Source organism: Quercus robur, chromosome 1 (assembly GCF_932294415.1).
Source record: "Quercus robur chromosome 1, dhQueRobu3.1, whole genome shotgun sequence".
Lineage (NCBI taxonomy): Eukaryota > Viridiplantae > Streptophyta > Magnoliopsida > Fagales > Fagaceae > Quercus > Quercus robur.
Window position 1 is genome coordinate 39,689,746 of NC_065534.1, and position 23,384 is coordinate 39,713,129.

Sequence of the window (23,384 nt, forward strand, 5' to 3'; positions counted from 1 at the left end):
TGGTGGTCGGTGATTATAAGTGGATTTGGGATATATTATTTGTGAGCTGTTGTGCTAGTGTTGATGGTGGTTGGTGGTCATGGTGGTCGGTGTAAATTTGTGGTTGTTCTTGAACAGAAAGAATGAGAGAGAAAGAATAAATAATGTGTTGTATTGTAAATTATGGTGATTTTGGGATATATTATTTTATTGTGTAGAAATATTATTTTAATGAGTAGAATAGAAAAATAAAAGTTGGGATGTTGGATATATTGTAAAATGGTTTTATATAATTGACAAAGTGACTTTTTTTTTTTTTTTTTGAGAATCGACAAAGTGACTTTTTGAAATGATAAAATAGGATAAAGTAATGACCCAAAAAAAAAAAAAAATAGGATAAAGTAAAATTTCTTGATGTGATTGCTCTTCCTAAGATTAAGCATTTTCAAATTGGTAAAGTGAGTCCTTGGATTGATAATGGTTTCCACCGGTTTACCTCCTAGAAAGATAGACCAAATTGATGTCATACTTTGACAATTATTGTCTTTAATGCCACTTTATTTCTTAAATCCAATTAATAAATATCCACTTTTGTTTTTAGTTAAGGAACCGTAAAATGACCAAAGGCCCACGACACCTTGTCACTTTGATGGAAGTGTGATGGAGAGCATTCTCGTCACTCTGAATCTATGGAAGCTTACGTGGACAGATATGTAGAATTCGGAAGCTCCCAAAACACTGTCCGTGGTGGAGGATTATGCTCTCGTGTTGTACACACACGTGTCACGCTCTTCCTGCTGCTTTCACGTTGCTCTACGCTCACACCTGGCACGTCTCTTAGGTCTTGCCCTTTGTCGTCACGTGTCACCATTACAAAATGGGCTGCTTTTATTAATCGGCCATCCTTTGATTTTTTTTTTTTTTTTTTCATTTTTATAGCTAATATCCTCAGAATTTTTTTACTGAAATTTATGGAAGAGGGAAATGGAATTACTGATAAAATGATTTTTTACTACTAAATGGTAACGATTTTTTACTACTAAATGGTAACATTTTTTTAACGGTAAATTGTTACTGATTCTAATTACTACTATAAATACATTTTTATTTACTAATAATAGTTAATAACAACATGCCACTTAACATTTATTATAAATATATCATTTCTTGAAGAAAAAAAAATCTATCATTATGAGAGACATAGAAAATGATTTTTTTTTTTTTTTAAGAAACAAATACACACACATGAGAGAGAAAAATGAGTTCTAACATAAAAGACATACCACAAATTTTACTCAAAAACTATGATAACTTTTAAGAAAGTATGGAACAAGTTATACTATATATAACACATTTTTTAAAGTAATATGGGACAATTATCCTTTTTTTTTTTTTTTTAGAAACAAACACACATACACACGGGAGAGGGAGAAAAAATGAGGAATGTTACATTTATAACTGTAGGGACACGATTATTCACGACCCAAGAATGACATTGGGCTCGTATGTAAAGGGCCCGAACAATATAATTTGTAGAGTGTGGGCTTGAAAGGCTGGACCTTGATCATTGGTCAGCTTTCTAGTCGTGGCTTTTATGGAAGCATATATGAAGGTGGGCTTGGTTCGACTAGCTAAGCCTTACATCGATGCGGCTTGTAGGGTTTAAGTCCTCGGACTACGTTCGAGGAGCATAGTATCCTTCCCCTTCTCCCTTTTATAGGATTTATCCTCTTTCTAGGATCCCCTTCTCCCTTTTGTAGGATTTATCCTCTTTCTGCGATCCCCTTACCCCTTGGCTCTCTTTCCCTTTTATACTAATGTTTACTTCTTGTTTAGTGTCCACGTGTAAGTTTTGCTTTTTGGGGTACAGACCCGTCCTATCAATCCATACGTAAGAGTGGTTGGGGGTGGTTAGGAAAAGTTAAATAGCATGGTTTGGAGTATGGGCCTGTCAGATACAGGGTTCCATACTACGGTGTTGGCAGCTTTCTCCCTTGTACTGCCCCTATACTGAGTTTGTTCTTTTCTTCAGGCGTTTTGTGAGGTGCCGAGCATAAGATCGTCCTCAGCCATATATCTGGGCCTTTTTTGGATTTTTACTTCGCGTCCTCGAAAATCATTCTCCTTGGTTTGGATCTTGGGCCTTATTATGAAGTGGGCCGGGACCACAAATTCTCAGACCCCATAATAGCCACTCAAAATCCTACTGCCCGACCTCCTGGTTGGGGAGGGGGATTTTGGTGATGTTGGACTCAAACCATGGCTTGCCCAATTCTGTACTTTATTGATGTTGGTGTTTTTCCATATGCATGGGAGGTGCGCCGAATTATGAGACATGCCTCTAGATTTACTCACGTGGCGTCCTCGACGTTTCAGTGCTCGAGGCGCGCCTTCACGAGGATATTCAAATCTTATGGTTGCAGATGGTGTTGGAAATTGAGCCAAAATCGTCTGGTCTGTAGCATTTCTTGGAAACCTGCATAAATTAAATGTCGCCAATTTGCCCTTTATATAGGTAGGATAGGAGGTTACTCCCTTTACATATAAACCCCTCGGCTCCTTCAAATTCATAATCCTTCATCCATACTCACAGTCTTCATCTCCAGTGCAATCCACCCTTAGAGCAATATGTTTGAGGCATGGGTGAGGGTGAAGGAACCACACCCGTCCCAGAGGCACCGGATTCTTCCAAGACTCAAGGTGGCGCGGTTTGGACGGAGGAGACACAGACTCAAGACAATCCTCCATTTTCACAAGGTGGGGGTGATATCTCTATCTCTTTTAGTCAAAATCCGAAGTAGGCACTGGTCGCATCAGATTCTTGGTGCGACAGTAGTAAGGTTTCCCATCGTCAGCGCCATCCGCTCTATCGCGAGCGTGGCTAACATGGAGGCTCATCAACTTCCTGTGTGGCCACCTACGAATACCTCGCTCCCTGTACCTTTTCTTCAAAGGTGCTAGCCTCACGTTAGGTTCTTTTGCTGCCAGAGTTATGGGCATGTAGAAGTACTGAGGAATGGTTTCCTTAGACAACATTTTGGAACTGCTGCATCCCTCTTCTCTGCACCTCTTCTTCTGCTTTTTCTTCATTTCCTTGTATCTTTTCTTTTTGCTTATGTAGTTAGTTTTTAGTATAAGCTTATTCAAGCTCTTTCATTGTACGTTGTACTATTTCTTTGTCTTAATAAAAGATGAATCTGTTTCCTTCTAAATACTTTTCTTTTCTGCAACAATCACTTTGTGAATGGGCGTATTACATGTGTATTTTCCTTTAATGATACTTAGGGCAGGAAACCTTGTAACAAAAAGCTATTAATTTGAACTTATCAACATTATCAAATATAATAATGCTAACCCACAGTAGATTAAACTTATGAGACTAACCGAGATAACAGCTGAGTGCTCCGTAATGCGTGTGAGGCAGCCGTCCGAGAATGAGAAACTCAAAATAAACCATCCGAGAGGGTTGCCGAGTAGGGAGGGACTTTGGCCGTGTTTTTGATAACGCCTGGCCCCATCACAATCGCATTAGTTCCCATGGTACTGAGGATCCGAGGATAAACTGGGGATTGCATTCAGTCTAGGGATTAACCCGACTATTAATGGGTAACCCCTCCATGAGGTAGAGTCCAAAACTTGTATTTTTTCTTTTAAGTAGTTGGTTTCCTCATAGGCTTGAGTCCAAGGTCCATACAAGGCCTTGGTTCTGTCCAAAACTTGTATTTTTTCTTTTAAGTAGTTGGTTTCCCCATAGGCTTGAGTCCGAGGACCATACAAGGCCTTGGTTCTGTCCAAAACTTGTATTTTTTCTTTTAAGTAGTTGGTTTCCCCATAGGCTTGAGTCCGAGGACCATACAAGGCCTTGGTTCTGTCCAAAACTTGTATTTTTTCTTTTAAGTAGTTGGTTTCCCCGTAGGCTTGAGTCCGAGGACCATACAAGGCCTTGGTTCTGTCAAAAACTTGTATTTTTTCTTTTATTTTTCGAAGATTAGCCCCTCGACCAAGGTGGGGGGCGTTAGCTTGATGTTGGAAGCCCCTAGAGCTTCCCGTGCCATTGACACTGCGAGGCGTAGCCCCTAGTGGAAATTTATGTCAGAACAACAACAGCGTATTGCTGGAAATGAAGGAACTCTCGCAGACCCTTGCTTGACAGAGGCTTGACTCCATCGCTACCTGTGCCAACGCGCAAGCCTTCTCACAGATGGCGCCAATTGTAGGAACACGATTATTCACGACCCAAGAATGACATTGGGCTTGTATGTAAAGGGCCCGAACAATATAATTTGTAAAGTATGGACTTGAAAGGCTGGACCTTGGTCATTGGTCAGCGGTCTAGTCGTGGCTTTTATGGAAGCATATATGAAGGTGGGCTTGGTTCGACTAGCTAAGCCTTACATCGATGCGGCTTGTAGGGTTTAAGTCTTCGGACTACGTCCTCGGAGCATAGTATCCTTCCCCTTCTCCCTTTTGTAGGATTCATCCTTTTTCTGGGATCCCCTTCTCCCTTTTGTAGGATTTATCCTCTTTCTGCGATCCCCTTCCCCCTTGGCTTTCTTTCCCTTTTATACTAGTGTTTACTTCCCATTTGGTGTCCACGTGTAAGTTTTGCTTTTTGGGGTACAGACCCGTCCTATCAATCCATACGTAAGAGTGGTTGGGGGTGGTTGGGAAAAGTTAAATAGCATGGTCTGGAGTATGGGCTTGTCAGATGCAGGGTTCCATACTATGGTGTTGACAGCTTTCTCCCTTGTACTGCCCCTGTACTGAGTTTGTCCTTTGCTTCAGGCGTTTTGTGAGGTGCCGAGCATAAAATCATCCTCGGCCATATATCTGGGCCTTTTATGGATTTTTACTTCACGTCCTCGAAAATCATTCTCCTTGGTTTGGATCTTGGGCCCTATTATGAAGTGGGCCGGGACCACAAATTCTCGAGCCCCACAATAACATTTTCACAACGATTTTAATTGATAAGTTATTACTAGTTTTAAAATTTTAATCTAGGCCGATCAAATAAATTATTTTTTTGTCCACCAATAATAACTAGTTATTTAAGATTTGTTGTAAAATTATTCTAAAACGTAACATTTCTAAAAAAGAAAAATAAAAAGAGGAATTTAATGTAAATCATTTGATAGAAAAACATGACATGGTCTTAAAATGTAATATAAAAAGTTAATTATTATTATTATATTATGTGAATGCTTTTCTTGGTGTTGAGTACCACGTAAATTATATTCTAAGAATATCTAGTAATAGTTACTTGATTAGAAGGGTGCATGAAGTGGTGGAGATAGAATTTTATTTAAAGAGACAAAGATGCAAAGTTGAATATATAAAAAAATTAAATAAAAAAAATTACATATAAAAGATAAATAAAAAATACATATAGAGTCTATTTATGTAACATGATTTAATCGCATGAATATAGCGACTGAAGAGCTATTGCTCAACCACTGCGCATTATTTTACATGTTTAAACATATAAAAGTCATATAAAAAATATAACAATAATAAAATTTGAAGAAAAACCTTATTTTTTTATAAATAAAAAATGTAATAAATATCTCTAACTCTTAAATTTAGAAAACCAAAATTGTCATTTCCTCTAAGATAAAAACACGTTGTCCTTAATTCTTAAAATGCAAAAAAAAGGGGGGGGGGGTGTTCTTTAAAGAGAGAGTCTTCTATTAGATGTGAGTTGTCAATTAATTAATGGTCCGTTTGGATTGAGGGAAAAAAAAGGGAAGTAGAGTAGAACTGAATAGATTTAGTTTAAAATTAACTTATTTTCAGCTAATTCTATCATATTCTCCTCCTCTCTCATCTCAATCCAAACGGACTATAAGTTATAAGACTTTTGGCTTCTATTAAAGAAAATTAATTATATTATTTTTAAGAACCTGTACCTTAAATCAAATTTAATTTAATGAACTACGTAAATTAAAAGGAGAAATATATAATGCATTAGTCATTTACATAAATATAGGATACTTTTTTTTTTTTAAAGAAACTATATATAGAAAAATTTCTTTTTAAAATATAGTTAGCGAGTGCCAGATAGCCATTAACTAGATTTTGTATATACAAATTTTTCTTTTATAAAAAAATATTGGAGGGAAAGGAAAAAGTATATCATAAGGGCGGTTTTTGGGGCCCAGGCCCAGCAGGCAAGCGATTCTGGCCCAAAAGACCCTCAACAATGAATTTATAGAGAGTGGGTCACAGAACTAGGTCTTGACAGAGTAAACGTAGTTATAAGCAAGCCATGCAACCATTTGGACGTGGGGATATTCCATTAAGCTTCCTGGGATAACAGTTTTTGGGGCTGTATCTTATGCTTTGTTTACAGAACTCCTTTCCCTTTTTCTCTTTTTCTTCATTTTCTCTCTCTTTTCTCCTCCTTTCGATCCCCTGACCATGGGGATTTTCTTCTCTTATATAGCATCCTTCGAACGATAATGACCCTACACTTGTTAATCATCTGGGCCTCTACTTGAGTGCCTGTCCCATAGGACATCCTCCTTCTTTTCTGTGAGTTGCATTGGCCAAGATAATTCTGTTCTCCTGTCCTTTCCACATTAATGTGGCTGGAAAAGTAACTTCCTTGCATTTAATGCGGCAGTTGTGGTTGCCCCCTGAACGTCTTGTATTTTCCCTTGATTTTGGATGACCTTTCATCATGTAAAAGGTGTGAATCGGACTCCCATTTGGTGCATCCGAGGAGGTACTCCTCCTTGGACGCCCCTTAAGCAAGCCCGGCCCAACATGATTGGGCTGGGGGGTCCTCTGCCCGTATCTTCGTTTCCTATTATGGTTGGGCTTAGTACGAGTACCATGACCCAACGTTGACTGGCGAATTTTACCCCCACATATATCATAAACTTTTTACATGGATTGGACACATAAAATAATTTTTATGGGTTTATTAGTGTATTTGGACCAACTTATTTTTATTGATTTATTTTATTTAAATTATTGAAATAAAATTTTAATTTAAACTAAAAAAGGAATATGTGTGTGTGTATTTAATGTAATTACCAAATACACACACACACACACACATATATATATATATATATATATATGAAAAAAAATTATTTTTATTGATCTATCTTTATTATTATTATGTTACAAAGTAATAATCTTAATAAAAATCAATTTGGTAATTACATTAAATACTAGAAATTATTAAAAATTCTTAATCAATTTTTTTATATAAATAAAAATTTCAAAGTTATTGTAAATTCATTTAATTGCATATAAATAACAAAATAATAACTAGAGAAGGTATTCATCTCTAATATAAAAGTTGGATATAGCTAATGACATATAGCTAGCATTTACATGTTACTATGTGAACTCATAAGTCATAACATTAAAAATGTCTTCTTATAGAATTAGGGTAATCACATTCCAATCCGTTTGATATAATCTTGAAATTTCATTAATTAAATTGATTAACATATTTCTTATACAACAATAATTTTTTTGAGAAGGTTATACAACAATAATTGATAATTATATATTTTTTACCTAGTATTTTTTATAGAGTAGTGATAGAATAGTAAAAGGCATATTTAAACATATGAATTTTTTTTTTGGTAATAAAACTTTTGTTTTTTTTTTTTTTTTTTGATACAAGATAAAATTATACTTTAGCTTAATTTATGTATATATGTGTGTAAAAGGCATATTTAAACATATGATTTTTTTTTTGGTAATAAAACTTTTGTTTAATTTTTCTTTTATACAAGATAAAATTCTACTTTAACTTAATTTATGTATGTATATGTGTAAAACTCCATTCTGGAGACTTGAACCCCAGTTTTTGTCCCTTCCCACACTCTACAAGCGCTTATACTTATAGAGTTATCATTGCATTAAGGGTGTGAGATGGTAAAACTTTTTATTAATAGATATGCTAGATTAACATACTCCATAACAATTACTCTTTATCATTAGGCTAATAGTGTATGTAGATATGAATCCAAATCTCTTTATTTAACAACAAAGAACTTTACTAAATTAATTTTTTTTTCTAATATATATTTATGCTATGAACCATGATTATCATAAGAATTGTGAATAAAATTCATTGCTACTTATTGAATTTTTATAGTCATAAACATGCGCTAGCACACACATGCATGTATATCATCATTAACGGCAGAATAAGCATTTTGATATATAATCATTAATGGCTTAATAAAAACTGGAATCAATGCTCCAAGAAGTTACCACCGTGCACCCTTGGTACAGTGGTCACTCCATAAATATAAGTACTTTTGTGGTGTGGGGGGCAAGAACTGAAGTTTAAGTCTCCAAGGAGCTTTACATACATATACACTTAAATTAGGTTAGAATATAATTTTTATCTTGTATATATATATATATATATATATATATAAACTTTGTCACAATGTGTTGAAGTGGTTGCGTATGAGTAGTGAATAATAACTGTCATATGGATCTACAATTTTTTGTCAACCACTCACAATCAACTATATTAAAGTCGTGATAAACGTTACAACACAAAAAACTAAAAATTTTGCTAAACTTTCTCAAGAAGCTATAGTATCTAGTTATAGAAGTGAGAAATGTTGGTATCACAATATTTTACATAATTTTTGTCACAACTCACTACGTAACGACTTGTGATTGATAGAGAAAAAAAAAAATAGTGTATTCATATCTTTACCACTCATAACTCCCACATGTTGCAGTAAAAATTATGTAAAGTATTTTGGTACGAAAGTATAGAAGCATAGTAGCTGTGTGTCAAGCACTTAGGCCACGAGCCAAGTTGGTTGCATGACATCATTTTGGAGGGCGATTTCTCTAATCATGATAGTGGCATTAAAGGAAAAAAAAAGAAAAGATTATCTTATACATTATGCACCCATGTTAGTGCAATTACATTATCCTTAAACTTGTCATAAATGGTAAATTATTCTAACACACATAGCATCCAATCTTTTCAAATAGTAAATAATTGCATGAATAATTTATGGGTTAATATAAGAGTTTTTTTTTTTTTTTTTTTTTTTTTTTTTTTTTTTTTCAGAATCAAATGCCTGTCAAGATGAAAAAAAAAAGAAAGAAAAAAAAAAGCAGGCCCAGATAAATTTTATTTTTAGAAGATAAGGTCAAACTTTGTTAAATTATTTATTAATTAATAATCATAAAAACTACGTTCTCGTTCATCAGGAACGTTAAACACAAACACACCGAAAAATAAAGAATAATTATAAAACTGGAGTGCGTTGGGTGGAAAAACTTTTAACTTTGGTTACAGCGTGGCCTTGTGCCGCCACGTGTACAAACAATATAAAGAAGACATTTCTCCTCCTTTTCTCTATCTATCTATCTAGTATCTACCCACCACCCGGCTCTCTTTCATTTTCACTTCAAAACAAAACAACTCGTTTTTGCCTAAGCTTTTAGCCCCAGACTCCGTTTCACGTTGAAAGCGCAAAAACCCATTTAACACTAACAAAAGCAAAAAGCCAAAGCCCAGAGAGACAGAAAAGAGAGTAAAATCTAGGGTTTTGAAAAATCTGATTCGGAATGGGGACGCCATTTCCGGGCCTGCAACACCGAGACGGTGGTGGCGGCGTGGCGGTAATGGCGGGACCAGTGAAAGCTATGGAGCCCACACCGTCGAAGACTTGTTTGAAGAACTCGTCGCTTAAGCCCCCGATCCTAATCTTCTTGTTCTTTCACAAGGCTATACGTTCCGAGCTCGAGAGGTTACACCATGCCGCCGTTACTTTTGCTACTGCCGGTGGCGATATCAAGCCCTTGTTCGACCGCTACCATTTTCTCCGAGCTATTTACAAGCACCACTGCAATGCCGAGGACGAGGTGTGTTTTGTAATTTTTTGGATTTCTTTCAGATTGGAATTTTTTTTTTTTTTTTTTGGAGGTTAAATAATATGAATTTTCTATCAGTTTTTGTTTTTTTAGGTGTTAGCTTGAATAAAATTGATTATCCTTTTTGGCTGTGTGTTTACTTAATTTGGAATTTTGGATAGTGTACGGATTTTTGAGTATTAGACATTTGTAACTGCGTTTTTCAAATTTTACTTAAAAAAAAAAAAAAAAAAAATTGAAGGCTTTGGTTGATGATAGTGGTGATGGTTCAATTTTCTTCTGATATTTCAATTGGTTTAATTGAGAGGTTATGTTAATTGGTAGCGAATATCAAATCTTGCTCCACTTTTGTGTTCATTCATGTGTTGGATTGAGCTACATGTGTTATTGTGTGTCTAGCTTCCCCGTTAGGATTGCGAGCGGAAGTTAGTAAATGATATTAGAGGCTAAATCCGCAGTTGGGTTGTTGCATTATCATGATAATTTCAAATAATTTAAATTTTTCAAGCTTCTTTGGCAACAATTCATTGTAAGTACAATTTTGCAGAAACATTAATCATGCTTCATTGATATGTGGCCCTGATGTATGAGCTATTGGGATTTTAATTAGAGTCTTGCATTTGTATATGGGTGCCTTAAGTTACAACTTATTCTGACCTAAATGTATCGTTTCTTGCCTCCAAATCTACTTGCCAACAAAGGCAGTCTTACAAGGAAGACACCAACTGCTGAACTGCCACATGGCTCAAATTTAGGGTTTTTTGGACACTTACATCGCCATATTATTATTATTATATATATATATATATATATATATTTTAAATATTCATGATAACGAGAAGGCTAGAATCCAGTAAGAGGAATACAAAAACCAGGAATTTTACAAAACTGCTGGGTTTACCCACCAATGATGGGATCGCTGTATTAATCGGAACACTAGTTTCGATTTACAAACATGGTCTCAGTGACACCTATTTTTGATACCTATCTTGGTGTGCAATCCATTGGATTAGAAAACTTTCCCTTTTTATAATAAATTCCAAACTATTTTTGATTTCATTCGTCATTTAAATGAGGTATGTCTAAGAAAGTATGAGTGGTTATATTTCTCTCATTTATCACACCACAATAGCATGTAAATTTGACTCACTTGTTCTATTGAAATAAACAATGGGGCATTTTTCTCACTTTTAACTCACTGAGTGGCTTTGAATGTAGGTAGAGCTTTGTGATTCAAATTTTACTGGATTCATAACTATTTTCCTATCAGGAATTGCTTGCATATGTGTCTTTGGGCTATACAATATCACTCTTTTCTAATTTTTAACATGTCCACTGATGTTTGTTGTTTCACTTTGCTCATTAAGAAGATGTTGCCTGGACAAGTGAATAATGGTGTCGCCTTTGCAACGTTTGCTATAATTTCTTATAATATTAAATAAATATGGTGTGCCATGCATAGATCTCCTTGTTGTGGTTAGCTTAGGAAACGTTTATTTGGAGCTTCCATTGTTGCTATATATGTTGCTGACTCCATCTGCAGCCCATTAGGACCTTAAATTGCTTGTTGCTCTGACATAGTTGATATTTCAAGAATTGAGAGGATTAGGGTTTAATGATAACAATCCAGGCATGTAAGCTTTATTTTATGTTCTGTAGAGCTTAGTTGGCTAGGATAGGTTTCTTTTTGTAATATGGGTTACGCTAATGGGGAATGATGCTTTGACTTGAGGTATGATGGAGACAGACAGAGTTGGTTCACTACTTTGGGTCATCAGTTCACTTTGGAAAGCTAATTTCGGGTCACTATCATATAATGTTTATGTATGTATATATACATATGCACAGACATGCACATCTAAAACTTAAAGATCAAAAGAATTTGGATATAAAATTACAGAAGTGATAAGTAACATTCAACACTTCTAGTAGTAAGCTCTTAAATAAATGAGAAATGCAGACTTATTAAATCATGTGTTATCAGTTCACTTTGGAAAGTTCCTTTTTTTCTTTCATAAATTAAGATTATTACATCATGTTTTCTTTTGGCATTGTAGGTTATCTTTCCAGCTCTGGATATACGTGTAAAGAATGTTGCCCGAACTTACTCACTAGAGCATGAGGGAGAAATTGTTCTTTTTGATCAGTTGTTTGAGCTGTTAAAGTCAAATTTGCAAAATGAAGAAAGCTATAGAAGAGAGTTGGCTTCTTGTACTGGAGCTCTTCAAACATCAATTAGCCAGCATATGTTCAAGGAAGAGGAACAGGTGTTTGTTTGTTTCATTTCTATTGTGATAGTTTTTTTAATAGATTATTATGGTAGTTTTATTTCATTTTATTATATTTAGGGTATAATTGATTGGATCTAATGAATGTCAAACAACAACAACAACAACAACCAAGTCTTAGTCCCAAAATTTTGGGGTCGGTTGTGGATCCTTAATAGACTAATCAGGGTGGGCCATATGTATTATTTTCCATCATTTGATAATTAAAAGCAATTATTTTAAATCCTGTGTACTGGGTGGCGTTTTTCATGTTCAATAAAATTTCAGTACTTATATTAAAAAAATCAAAATTATATGAATTACGAAAAGTAAGTAGTATACAAGATTTCATAGGGAGTACTAATTTTTTATGCTTTTTGACTGTAATCCTCACTAAAAGTTATATTCATAACAGAAAATTTGTTGTATTTTTTGCATAAATTGGGCTATATACATTCCTTGGATGTCTTGATACATTTTGTATTCTCCTCTGGTCATTGCTTCTACTTCAGCAGACAGCTGTTGTTTGAGTAGCCAGTGATAATTTCAGAGAAGCTCTGATCAGGTCATTTTTTAAGAAGATGCTTTGCATGTCAAGGCTCCCTTAAGGAATCCCTCCCTTCCTTTGGCTGTGCAGGAATTTTTTTTAATGAAACCATCATGGGCCATTACGAATATCCAATTTGAGGTTAGGTGTGTGTAGGTCATTTATATGTGATGTGTGTGAAAAAGATATGCATCTTGGCTATATAGTGTTCTGTAAGCTGGCCAGTCTACAGACATTATATGGAGGGCCTCTATTATGTCATCAAATTTATGAAGTGGGGGGCTTCTTCAGTTATTTTAACCGCTCCAAGTTTTTTTGGTCCTGGTTTCATGCCAAAAGGACTTTTTCCCCCTAAACAGTTATATAATGTGTATCACACATCAGTGGTTATCCAAGTGCCTAAGATGTTTTATCGTACAATGTGAATGATTCTGAAAACGATGATATGCTATTAAACTCATCTTTAATTTTTCCTTAAGGTTTCTTGTCCAAGGCTGAGTATGTGTTGCTACTCACATGCCAAGACATAGAATTTAACAATTTGTTTGATTGGAAGGGAAGAAACAGGAGGGAATGAGGAGGAGGAGAGGGGGGGGGGGGGGGGAGATGGCTAACTACCTTTATCTTCCTATGTTTGGTTGATCAAAGAAGAAAGGAGGGAAGAAATAACAAATGGTGGGCCTGAGTGGAATAAAAAATATATAGACATTAGACAACCATTTTTTCCATACCGTTCCCTCTACTTATGGATGAAAAAGTTTGGTGGGGAAGAGAGGAAAGGACCCCTTTCCTCTTCCTTGCATTGTTCCACTTATGCCAATGTAGTCTTTTGGAGTGGTCTCATTGTTGGGGTTTTACTGATTGTTCTTCTCTCTCTAAGTTTATGTCTTCCCTTAGCTTAGTTTCCTGATTACTTGTTTTGCTGTGCTGTTTGTTCTTTTATTTCCTGTTGTTCATCATCATGAACAACTTGTATTTTTCCTAATTTTTTCATTAATAATAGTTTTCTGATTACCTATCAAAAACAAAAAACATTGTTCCACTTTCATCCACACCAGCATGAGTAATAATGAAACCTCCCTTCCTGCTTCTTTCTCAGCCAAATGCTGTGTAAGTCATACACGATACAAAATTAGTGGTGGGTTAACTCCTTTAAAATTCTCCACTATATGTTGCTCTAGATGGAGCTGACAGTTGATCATGTGCTCTAGTCTTTAGGATGTAAGATTTGATACTTATTGCAAAATATATGGAACTGAGTTTGTTTTTATACTACCCTCCATACTTCACCAGCCATCCATATAGAGCTTACTATGCAGGGCTAAGAACTACTTATCAAAAAATAAAAAGTATGCTGAGTTAGAAGTAAGTTTGGACCTTACTCTTTTGGCAGGTCTTCCCCTTGCTTATTGAGAAGTTTTCATTTGAAGAGCAGGCCATGTTGGTATGGCAGTTTCTTTGCAGCATTCCTGTCAACATGATGGCGAAGTTTCTTCCTTGGCTTTCTTCCTCTATATCATCTGATGAACGTCAGGACATGCAGAAGTGCTTGTGCAAGATAATTCCAGAAGAGAAGCTTCTTCAGCAGGTGAGGACTCTTTTTGGTGGAAAATCATTTTGGATGGTTTTATGAGAAAATTAGTCTAACTTTATCTTGGCTCAAGTGAAGGTTGTATTTGCCTGGATGGAAGGGCTAAGAGTGTCTGAAATGCAGAAAAGTTGCGAAGATAATCTTAAGGTCAGATGTCAAGATTCTGTGGCTAGCGCCTTTATCAGTCAGACTGAGCAGGGGAAGTGTGCATGTGAATCTTCCAAAACTGGTAAAAGGAAGCATATGGAACTAAATGCTGATCATACCAATTCCACTGTTTCTTGTCCTATAGATGAAATATTGCTTTGGCATAAAGCTATAAAAATAGAGTTGAATGATATAGCCGAGGCTGCTAGGAAGATACAAATTTCTGGAGATTTTTCTGATTTGTTTGCATTCAACAAGAGGCTGCAATTCATTGCAGAGGTCTGCATCTTTCACAGGTTTGGTTTTTCAGCCATGTTACCTATTTTAATTTTCTCTACTGGAAAATGAGTCTTTGAATGTAATTCTTCAATTGTGGCATACTTAAATTAGATTTGCCTTGTGGACAAGGACTAACTATGGGATAATGGTCAGTGGTACCATGGCCTAGTTCACAGACTTCCCTTTTATTTCTAAACCTGTTTTTATACTTAGAAGTTCTGTTAATAAAGTATGGAAGGATGCAAGCAGTAAAGTTCCCTTAAAGTGCATGATTTAGTATTTAAGAATTTTTGAATTTGATGGGTCTTTTCTTTTCGCTGTCTGCTGTAAAGGCTGTCTGGATTCATATATTTATTATTTTTGCTTTTCCTTCTAACCTTAGACCTAGAAAGCAATAATTTTTAGTAATGAAAGAGGACATGTAACAGTGACATGTCTTTCTCATATCTTATGAAACATTTCATGAAATGAGCTTCTATTGTTTCTCTGTCTGCAGCATTGCTGAGGACAAAATTATATTCCCTGCTGTAGATGCAGAACTCTCTTTTGCTCAGGAGCATGCAGAAGAAAAAATTCAATTTGACAAGCTTAGGTGCCTGATAGAAAGCATCCAAAGTGCTGAAGCCAACTCAACATCTGCTGAATTTTGTACAAGGTTGTGCTCTCAGGCTGATCAAATAATGGACAACATACAGAAACATTTTCATGATGAGGAAGCTCAGGTGAATACTTTCGCAAGAAATAACACATATTCTGCGTTTTATGCCATATTCTTTGTAGAAAACGGTAATAACTTTTTATCTGCATTTAGAACTTGAGAAAGACATTCAAGCATCTTACCTGTCCTTAAAAGCTATCTAACTTTTCCTTTTGAAGTGCAGGTTCTTCCACTTGCTCGAAAGCATTTTAGCCCTGAAAAACAGCGTGAACTCCTGTATAAGAGTTTATGTGTGATGCCCTTGAAATTGATTGAATGTGTCTTGCCATGGTTGGTAGGATCAGTTAGTGATGAAGAAGCCTCATTCTTCCTCCAGAATATGTATATGGCAGGTTCAATATCAGTTCTCAACTTTTTCTTATTTATATATATTGTTAAAAAAGTGTGTGCTGCTCTGCTTTGTATCTGTTCCTAACTTTTGGAGTTGTCTGATGCAGCTCCAGCATCAGATTCTGCACTGGTCAAACTTTTTTCTGGCTGGGCCTGTAAAGGTCGTTTAAGGAATGTTTGCTTGTCTTCAAGTGCAATTAGTGGTTGTTCTGCAAGGGTGTCGACCAGCAAGGAAGAATATGTTAGCCAACCGCTCTGTGCATGCGCTTCTTTGTCTTCTTCTGAGGAAAAACGTTCATTCACTCAAGCAGATGACAATAGAAGGCCGGTCAAACGTGGAATCTCAATACCACAGGAAGACAGTGATGCTCATCATTCTACAGAAGCTGGGAATTCCGTTATATTACCTTGCAGTAATCAGTCTTGCTGTGTCCCTGGGTTAGGAGTGAATGGCAATAATTTAGGAGTGACTTTAGCTGCAGCAAAGTCACTACGCTCCCTATCCTTTAGTCCTTCTGCTCCTTCCCTTAATTCAAGTCTTTTTAACTGGGAAATAGACATAGCCTGTACTGACGCTGGATCTGCAACACGACCTATTGATAACATATTTAAATTTCATAAAGCCATTCGCAAAGACTTGGAGTATTTGGACGTTGAATCCGGAAAGCTTAATGATTGCAATGAGACCTTTCTTAGGCAGTTTACTGGCAGATTTCGTTTGTTATGGGGTTTATATCGGGCTCATAGTAATGCAGAGGATGATATAGTATTCCCAGCATTAGAATCTAAAGAGACTCTTCATAATGTGAGCCACTCTTACACTCTGGACCACAAGCAGGAAGAGAAACTATTTGAGGATATTTCTTCTGTGCTTTCTGCACTTACACAACTGCATGAGCGCTTGAACAGTACAAAATTTTCTGATCATTCAGTTGAAAGTAACTTTGATTCTTCTGATCATAATGATACCATGAGAAAGTACGATGAGCTCTCCACTAAGCTTCAGGGCATGTGCAAATCCATTAGAGTAACATTGGATCAACATGTTTTCCGGGAAGAACTAGAGTTGTGGCCACTGTTTGACAGACATTTTTCTGTGGAAGATCAGGACAAAATTGTTGGTAGAATAATTGGTACCACAGGTGCAGAAGTCCTTCAATCAATGTTGCCATGGGTCACTTCTGCTCTTACTCAGGAGGAGCAGAATAAAATGATGGACACGTGGAAGAATGCAACTAAAAATACAATGTTCAGTGAATGGCTTAATGAATGGTGGGAGGGAAATTCTGCTGCATCTCCACAGACGACAACATCGGGGAGTAGCATTTCACTAGGTTCGTGTGGTGCTTCTTTTAGTGGTGCATTGGATCCTAGTGTTTGCAGTTTTTTTTTTTTTCAGTTCTATTTTATATATAAAAAAAGGATGTCATAAAAGTTAAGTATGTTGAAGATTCGTATTGTTAAGATTTCTTTCTCAAAAGTTAAGTATGTTGAAGATTCATATTGTTAAGATTTCTTTCTTAAATATTCCAAATTTACAATATCAGGCACTGATGCTTATGAAAGCTTGGACCACAGTGATCTCACTTTCAAGCCTGGATGGAAAGATATCTTTAGGATGAATCAAAATGAGCTTGAATCTGAAATAAGAAAAGTTTCTAGAGATTCAACTCTTGATCCAAGAAGAAAAGCATATCTTATTCAAAATCTTATGACCAGGTCAGCTAATGTTGTGACCCTTTATAAAACTTATGCACCACTTATTAGATTAATGTGCTGTTTGTATGCTTCAATATATAATTGGACTATTTAGATTAATATGCTTTTTACGTGTAATGATATATAAATGGGTTATGTTAGTCGGTGGATAGCATCTCAGCAGAAGTTACCTCAGGCAACAGCAGGTGAAAGTTCAAATTCTGAAGATTTACTTGCATGTTCTCCATCGTTTCGTGATTCAGAGAAACAAGTATTTGGGTGTGAGCATTACAGCAGAAATTGTAAGCTCCGTGCTGCTTGCTGTGGCAAGTTATTTACATGCAGGTTCTGCCATGATAAAATCAGTGACCATTCAATGGATAGGTATATTTGTGCCATATATTATTGTCTGCTTGATTATCAATGGACTTCCATGTATTATTTTTTAATATTAATTTATTTGCAGGAAGGCTACAACTGAAATGATGTGTATGCGCTGCTTGAAAATTCAGCCTGTTGGACCAGTTTGCTCAACTCCTTCATGTGGTGGACTATCAATGGCAAAGTACTATTGCAGTATTTGCAAATTTTTTGATGATGAAAGGTACATACTTTAGTTTTAACTTTTTTCTCCCTAATTATTTATCAATGAATCAAGTTTTATTTTTTTAGATTTCAATATAATGCAAAATGGATGAGGTGTAGCTACAAAATTAGTTATAGCCTAAGGTTACAACTTCCTTTAATAAAATTAACATTACTATATATTTTGAAAATCTAACCATAGAATTACTTGTTCTTTACGTTTTTAATTCACATGTCAAATTCTGTGCTAATTAGATATTATTTACTATATGATTTATAAGTTTATATTTTATGCATAATTTTAAACTACAAAAACTTGCAATTTAAACAATTTATTGATGACATAGCTATTGATATTTAATTTTTTAGAAATTTTGAAAGTATGGAAGATATAAGAAGAAAATATAATCCAATGGTGGATTTGTCAAAATTCCATGCTAAATTATAAGATATATAATTTATCTGAATTAAATTTTTTTAGACTTAAACAGAGGGCTATGAGGGTCCCACCAACTGTGGGTTGAAATTATCATATATTGCACATCAAAGTACATGTTTATCATTTATTGGACTTGAACTTTCTCCCAACCAGCAAATAAGCATGTCTAAAGTCTAAACCATTCGGCCACACATTTTGTCGGTAAGGAATGGGAAATTAATATATATATAAATACAATTTAAGTATAAAATCCACTAAAAAATTAAATGACATGATATGTCACAGTTTTACCTTAGTTGAACCCCGGTCCGATCTCAAAAACCTTAACCTCTCATTTTCTGGTTCTTTGAATTTTCCGGGTTTCAAAACCATGGTAATGATCAATTTATTTCTCGAGAAGTTTTGGTGTTATATATGTTTGATGTGGTAACAAACTGGTAGTGCACGTGTCCATAATCATTTATTGCTATTTAATCCGTAGGGATATTCTAAATGGTCTGTTCAGTATGGTGATTAGGGATAGTTTCTTCTGATTCTGATCGTTTAGGTAACATATGTGGTTAGGATTGCTGAAGTGGATTACTTAATTTTCTTTTATATTTTTATTTCAGGACAGTTTATCATTGTCCTTTTTGCAATTTATGCCGTCTGGGGAACGGACTTGGCATTGATTACTTTCACTGCATGACGTGCAATTGTTGCCTGGGGATAAAGTTAGTAGATCACAAGTGCCGGGAGAAAGGTCTGGAAACAAACTGTCCCATTTGCTGTGATTTTTTGTTCACGTCAAGTGCGACTGTTCGAGCTCTTCCATGTGGCCATTTTATGCATTCAGATTGCTTCCAGGTCTGCATTTTGTTGCCTTCTTTGCTTTCGTTCCTGTACTGAAGTTCTGCTTGAACTTTTGACTTCTTATAACGATTTTATCAGTGCTTAATGTGATATCCTACTTATTTATTATCTCAGGCGTACACCTGCAGTCACTATGTTTGCCCAATTTGTAGCAAATCTTTGGGAGATATGGCCGTAAGTGTTTTAATATCACTTCATCAGTTATACTGTTATCAAGATCCATTGATGAGCTCTTTGGGTATCACACTGAAATAACCATATTCAACTTGCCCTTTTTTTCTTTCAAAGAACTTAAAATTGGACCATTTTGAGTCTTAGTGGCATATAGGTGAGGAATTTTCACATATATAATTTAATAAAAATCTTTGTGTTATCGTTCTTTTAGGATTATATAAATCTTACAGCTATTTGAATTTTCTAGATAAGTAATCAAGAGTTATTGGAATTCTGGAGGCCCTAAAGTAATAGCTTTGTAATGATTACTACCAAAGACTTAAAATGAAATCGGAACCTCCTGATCATTGTACAACATTTAAATAGGAAAGAGTAATGTTAGGGACATTGTTTTTTTGTAACTCTTTTCACAACCATCGATATGGGGTTGTGATTGGAGCAACATTTCTCTCTTTTGGATATATCACTGTCTCCACTTTTATTATGTACCAATTGCAACCTGGGAAGCATGGACATGGCAAAATTGCCAATGTATTGGTATTAGACATGTATCTGACATGGACACGTATCCGACATAGACACAAACATGTCAAGCACGCACTTAGGAGGAAAAAATCATTTTTTAATTCAGTTGTTCTATTTTGATGATGAATGTTGTTTATTTGAACTTTTTTTATGAGTGTCTAGTTTATTTGAACTCTTTAATTCGTACTTTAAACACTATTTATTGTCTTTAAATTAATTTAGATATATTTCCAAACATTTCATTGTTTTTACATATGTTTTAAATCCAAAATAAACATAACTTATTCCAAATAAAAAATATATATACCTAAAAATAAATATTAATTAATTAATTGTCATATCCTCGACGTATTGTATTCTAGTTTTTCAAGAAATGTTGTGTCACCATATCATGTATCGTGTCTGTATCCATACTACATAGATTGCAACAGGCTGTTAATAGTTGTGAAAAAAATAGTGAAAAATGTCGTGTTCTTATACTTATTGAATGGAAAATACAAAAAAGAAGCCTTTAGGTCAACCACGAATCTTTCAGTACCTTCAAAAGTATGACCAAATATTGTATGATGATGCTTATTGGCTAACTTAAATGGACCTCACTATCAGCTTAGTGAATGTCTTGAACTACTCAAAAGAATCCTACAATTGATGTGGACTTGATGAGCTAATCTTTAAGGGATACACATCAAAGACGCTTAAGGGTGAAGCTAATAGCAAGTACCACCAAAATTTATACTTGGTTATTAAGTTGTGAAGAATGTATGGCTTTGCATTTGTGTTTTCTTTATTTTCCTAGTATTCACACAACATTCATTTAAACATTGTAAACGTGAATAATACTCAATTGTTATGAGTGAATGGATGGGGTTTGGCTGGTTGGACCGATATTTTATCACCTGCAGATGGAAGGTCAAGAAAAAAATAATGAAATTTTTGTGGTGTGCATCCTTTCAGGTTTACTTCGGCATGCTTGATGCTCTATTGGCTTCTGAGGAACTCCCAGAAGAATACAGGGATCGTTGTCAGGTAAAAAACAGCCAGTCCTTTTTCATCTTCAAATTCTTCAGTAACCCTATCAAGTTATCATTATTAGCTGAGTATTAAAGTGACTGTTTTTGTTATTCTAGGATATACTGTGCAACGACTGTGATAAGAAGGGGACCGCAGCCTTCCACTGGCTATACCACAAGTGTGGGTTTTGCGAATCCTATAATACCCGGGTAATTAAGGTTGATTCCAGTCACAACTGTTCAACATCAAACTAGTTAGAACATTTGGCGGCTTTCTTCTTGGTTTTATTTGGGTTGTAAATACCTTTGGCGGCAGCATACTTACACAAGGCTTTGTAGAGTAAACATTCCACACAAAAAAAATAGTGAATACAATTTTCCCGAAAATTTCAGTGTTATACCCCAAAACTGGTGATCATTCCCAAAGTTAGGAGGATAGTGGATGTTTGTTCCTTTTTAATGAGTTTTCAACTGTTCTTTTCATCAATATAGAAATTGAAAATATATTGCATTGAGCAGGAAAGTTATTAATAACAATCTTTACCATTGCTAAACAATCAAAGCTGATTTGGGGTTCCTCGATTTTATATGGTAATAGACACGTGGAGCTAAGATATTTTTTGGCCTCAGAATACTTCGAAAAAAATGTGTAGTTCCGGGTGTGTTGGACAAATAGAACTGCAACTTATCCTCGGAGCCTCTGATTAATTGCATGGATGTGTTGTGTACATGAATTTGGAAACTGTAACTCATTTTTCAATGTGAAATAAGTGGCAAAGGGTTATCAATCATGAATCATGGAGGTGGTTTTTATTTATTTATTTAAATAGGTAGATGGTGGAGGAGGGAGAGCTGGGGTTCTAACTATGATATGAAGTACTATAAAGGATGAAATTATTATTGAGCTATTGTTTTTTGTTTTTCTGTTTTTGATTAGGATTGGGCTATCACTTGAACCCTAATCATGGAGGTAGTTTGATAGACAATTGGAAGTAGGTTAAATCATGATTGTCAAAATTGCAATTTGGATCATAGGATCACACGATTTTATGATTTCACCTTACCAAAACGTTTAGAATCGCATTAAAATTGTAAAAATGATAGGATCGTATGAGATCTTACTGATCCTACCAAAACATCAGTTTTTGTTTTTTTTTTTTTTTAATTTATGGGATAAATTTTTGGTTTTGATGAAGTTTTAAGGGTTTTTATTTTTTTATGTTGTGATGGTACGCCTTTTAAAATATATATATATATATATATATATATATTTATATATAATTATATTAACTTAAGCAAATGTTTTCTAGTTTCTGGTTCACTTGTAATAAAAAATGAAGGAATGCTTCGTCATTTCTAAATGAAAATTTTATATTGGCTTTGCTACCTTTTAAGCTATAATATTGTTAAATTTGTTTGATCAATATATTAATTTGTGTTCTAATATTACTAAAATGTTTTTCTTATATATTATTTTATCAGTATGCTTGTATTTGTATATTGATTGATTGATATATATATTTTTTTTTAGCATGCTCTGTAATTATTGTTGAGTGGTATAATTTGAATAGTTGAGTGTAGAGTTGTATCTTGATCTCTTTTGCAACTCTAGTATATAAATATACAATATCTACATAAATGATGAAATGGATGATGATGATTAGGACGGTGGTTGTAAGAACCCTAAAATGGGAATAATTAATTGTTCACTTCACCTCAATATTTATCTTGCTTTTGGATTTCATATTTTAGTTAGTTGGTTTTCATTTGATAACTTATTTTGGATTTTAAACTTGGAACTTGGAACTTGGAACTTAGAACTTGGAACTTATTTTCATGTGTATTGATAAATATTTTGTTATTTGGTTGCTAATTAAACGTTGGGTCAAAACTTAAATATATTTGTTTCATTAATATAGATGTAGTGATGTATGATTGCAAATTGCATCATATGATGCAAATCTTTGTTTTTTTATGGATAAATTCACAATTTACGTGATTATTTAATATACAAAGTTATTATCAATGTGTTTTTTGCTTTAAATCTAAAAATATATAGGATTTTACGATCCTACGATTTACAATCTCACCCACTTCCCACGATCCTACGGAGGATCTCAATTTTGACAACCTTGGGTTAAATGACCAGTTTGATCCTCTAGTAAAGTTTAATTTGGTCTATCAACAATTTATTTGAGTTAATTTAATTCCTAAACTTCTAAATATTGGGTTTGATTTTCATAAAATTTTTAACATTCAATCAACTATCTCGCCACATTTGATTTGTGGATTTGATTGCATCTACATGCTTTCATCTCATCTGCAAATAGATTTTGCCAACACAAGATGCAAAATGAGAAAATCAAAACC

General features: G+C 34.8%; 1 protein-coding gene across 1 annotated transcript; it reads left to right on the forward strand.

The window, feature by feature from the left end:
* The first annotated feature begins 9,335 nt into the window (after positions 1–9,335).
* Positions 9,336–21,529, forward strand: LOC126689718 (zinc finger protein BRUTUS-like). The gene is made up of 14 exons (XM_050384912.1): positions 9,336–9,843; positions 11,910–12,119; positions 14,060–14,254; positions 14,336–14,700; positions 15,180–15,405; positions 15,565–15,733; positions 15,839–17,065; positions 17,279–17,450; positions 17,592–17,813; positions 17,896–18,033; positions 19,065–19,299; positions 19,420–19,479; positions 20,959–21,030; positions 21,132–21,529. Exons 1-14 carry the CDS (start codon positions 9,547–9,549, stop codon positions 21,267–21,269), a joined length of 3,726 nt encoding a protein of 1,241 aa, XP_050240869.1. The 5' UTR covers positions 9,336–9,546; the 3' UTR covers positions 21,270–21,529.
* Positions 21,530–23,384: the final 1,855 nt, after the last annotated feature.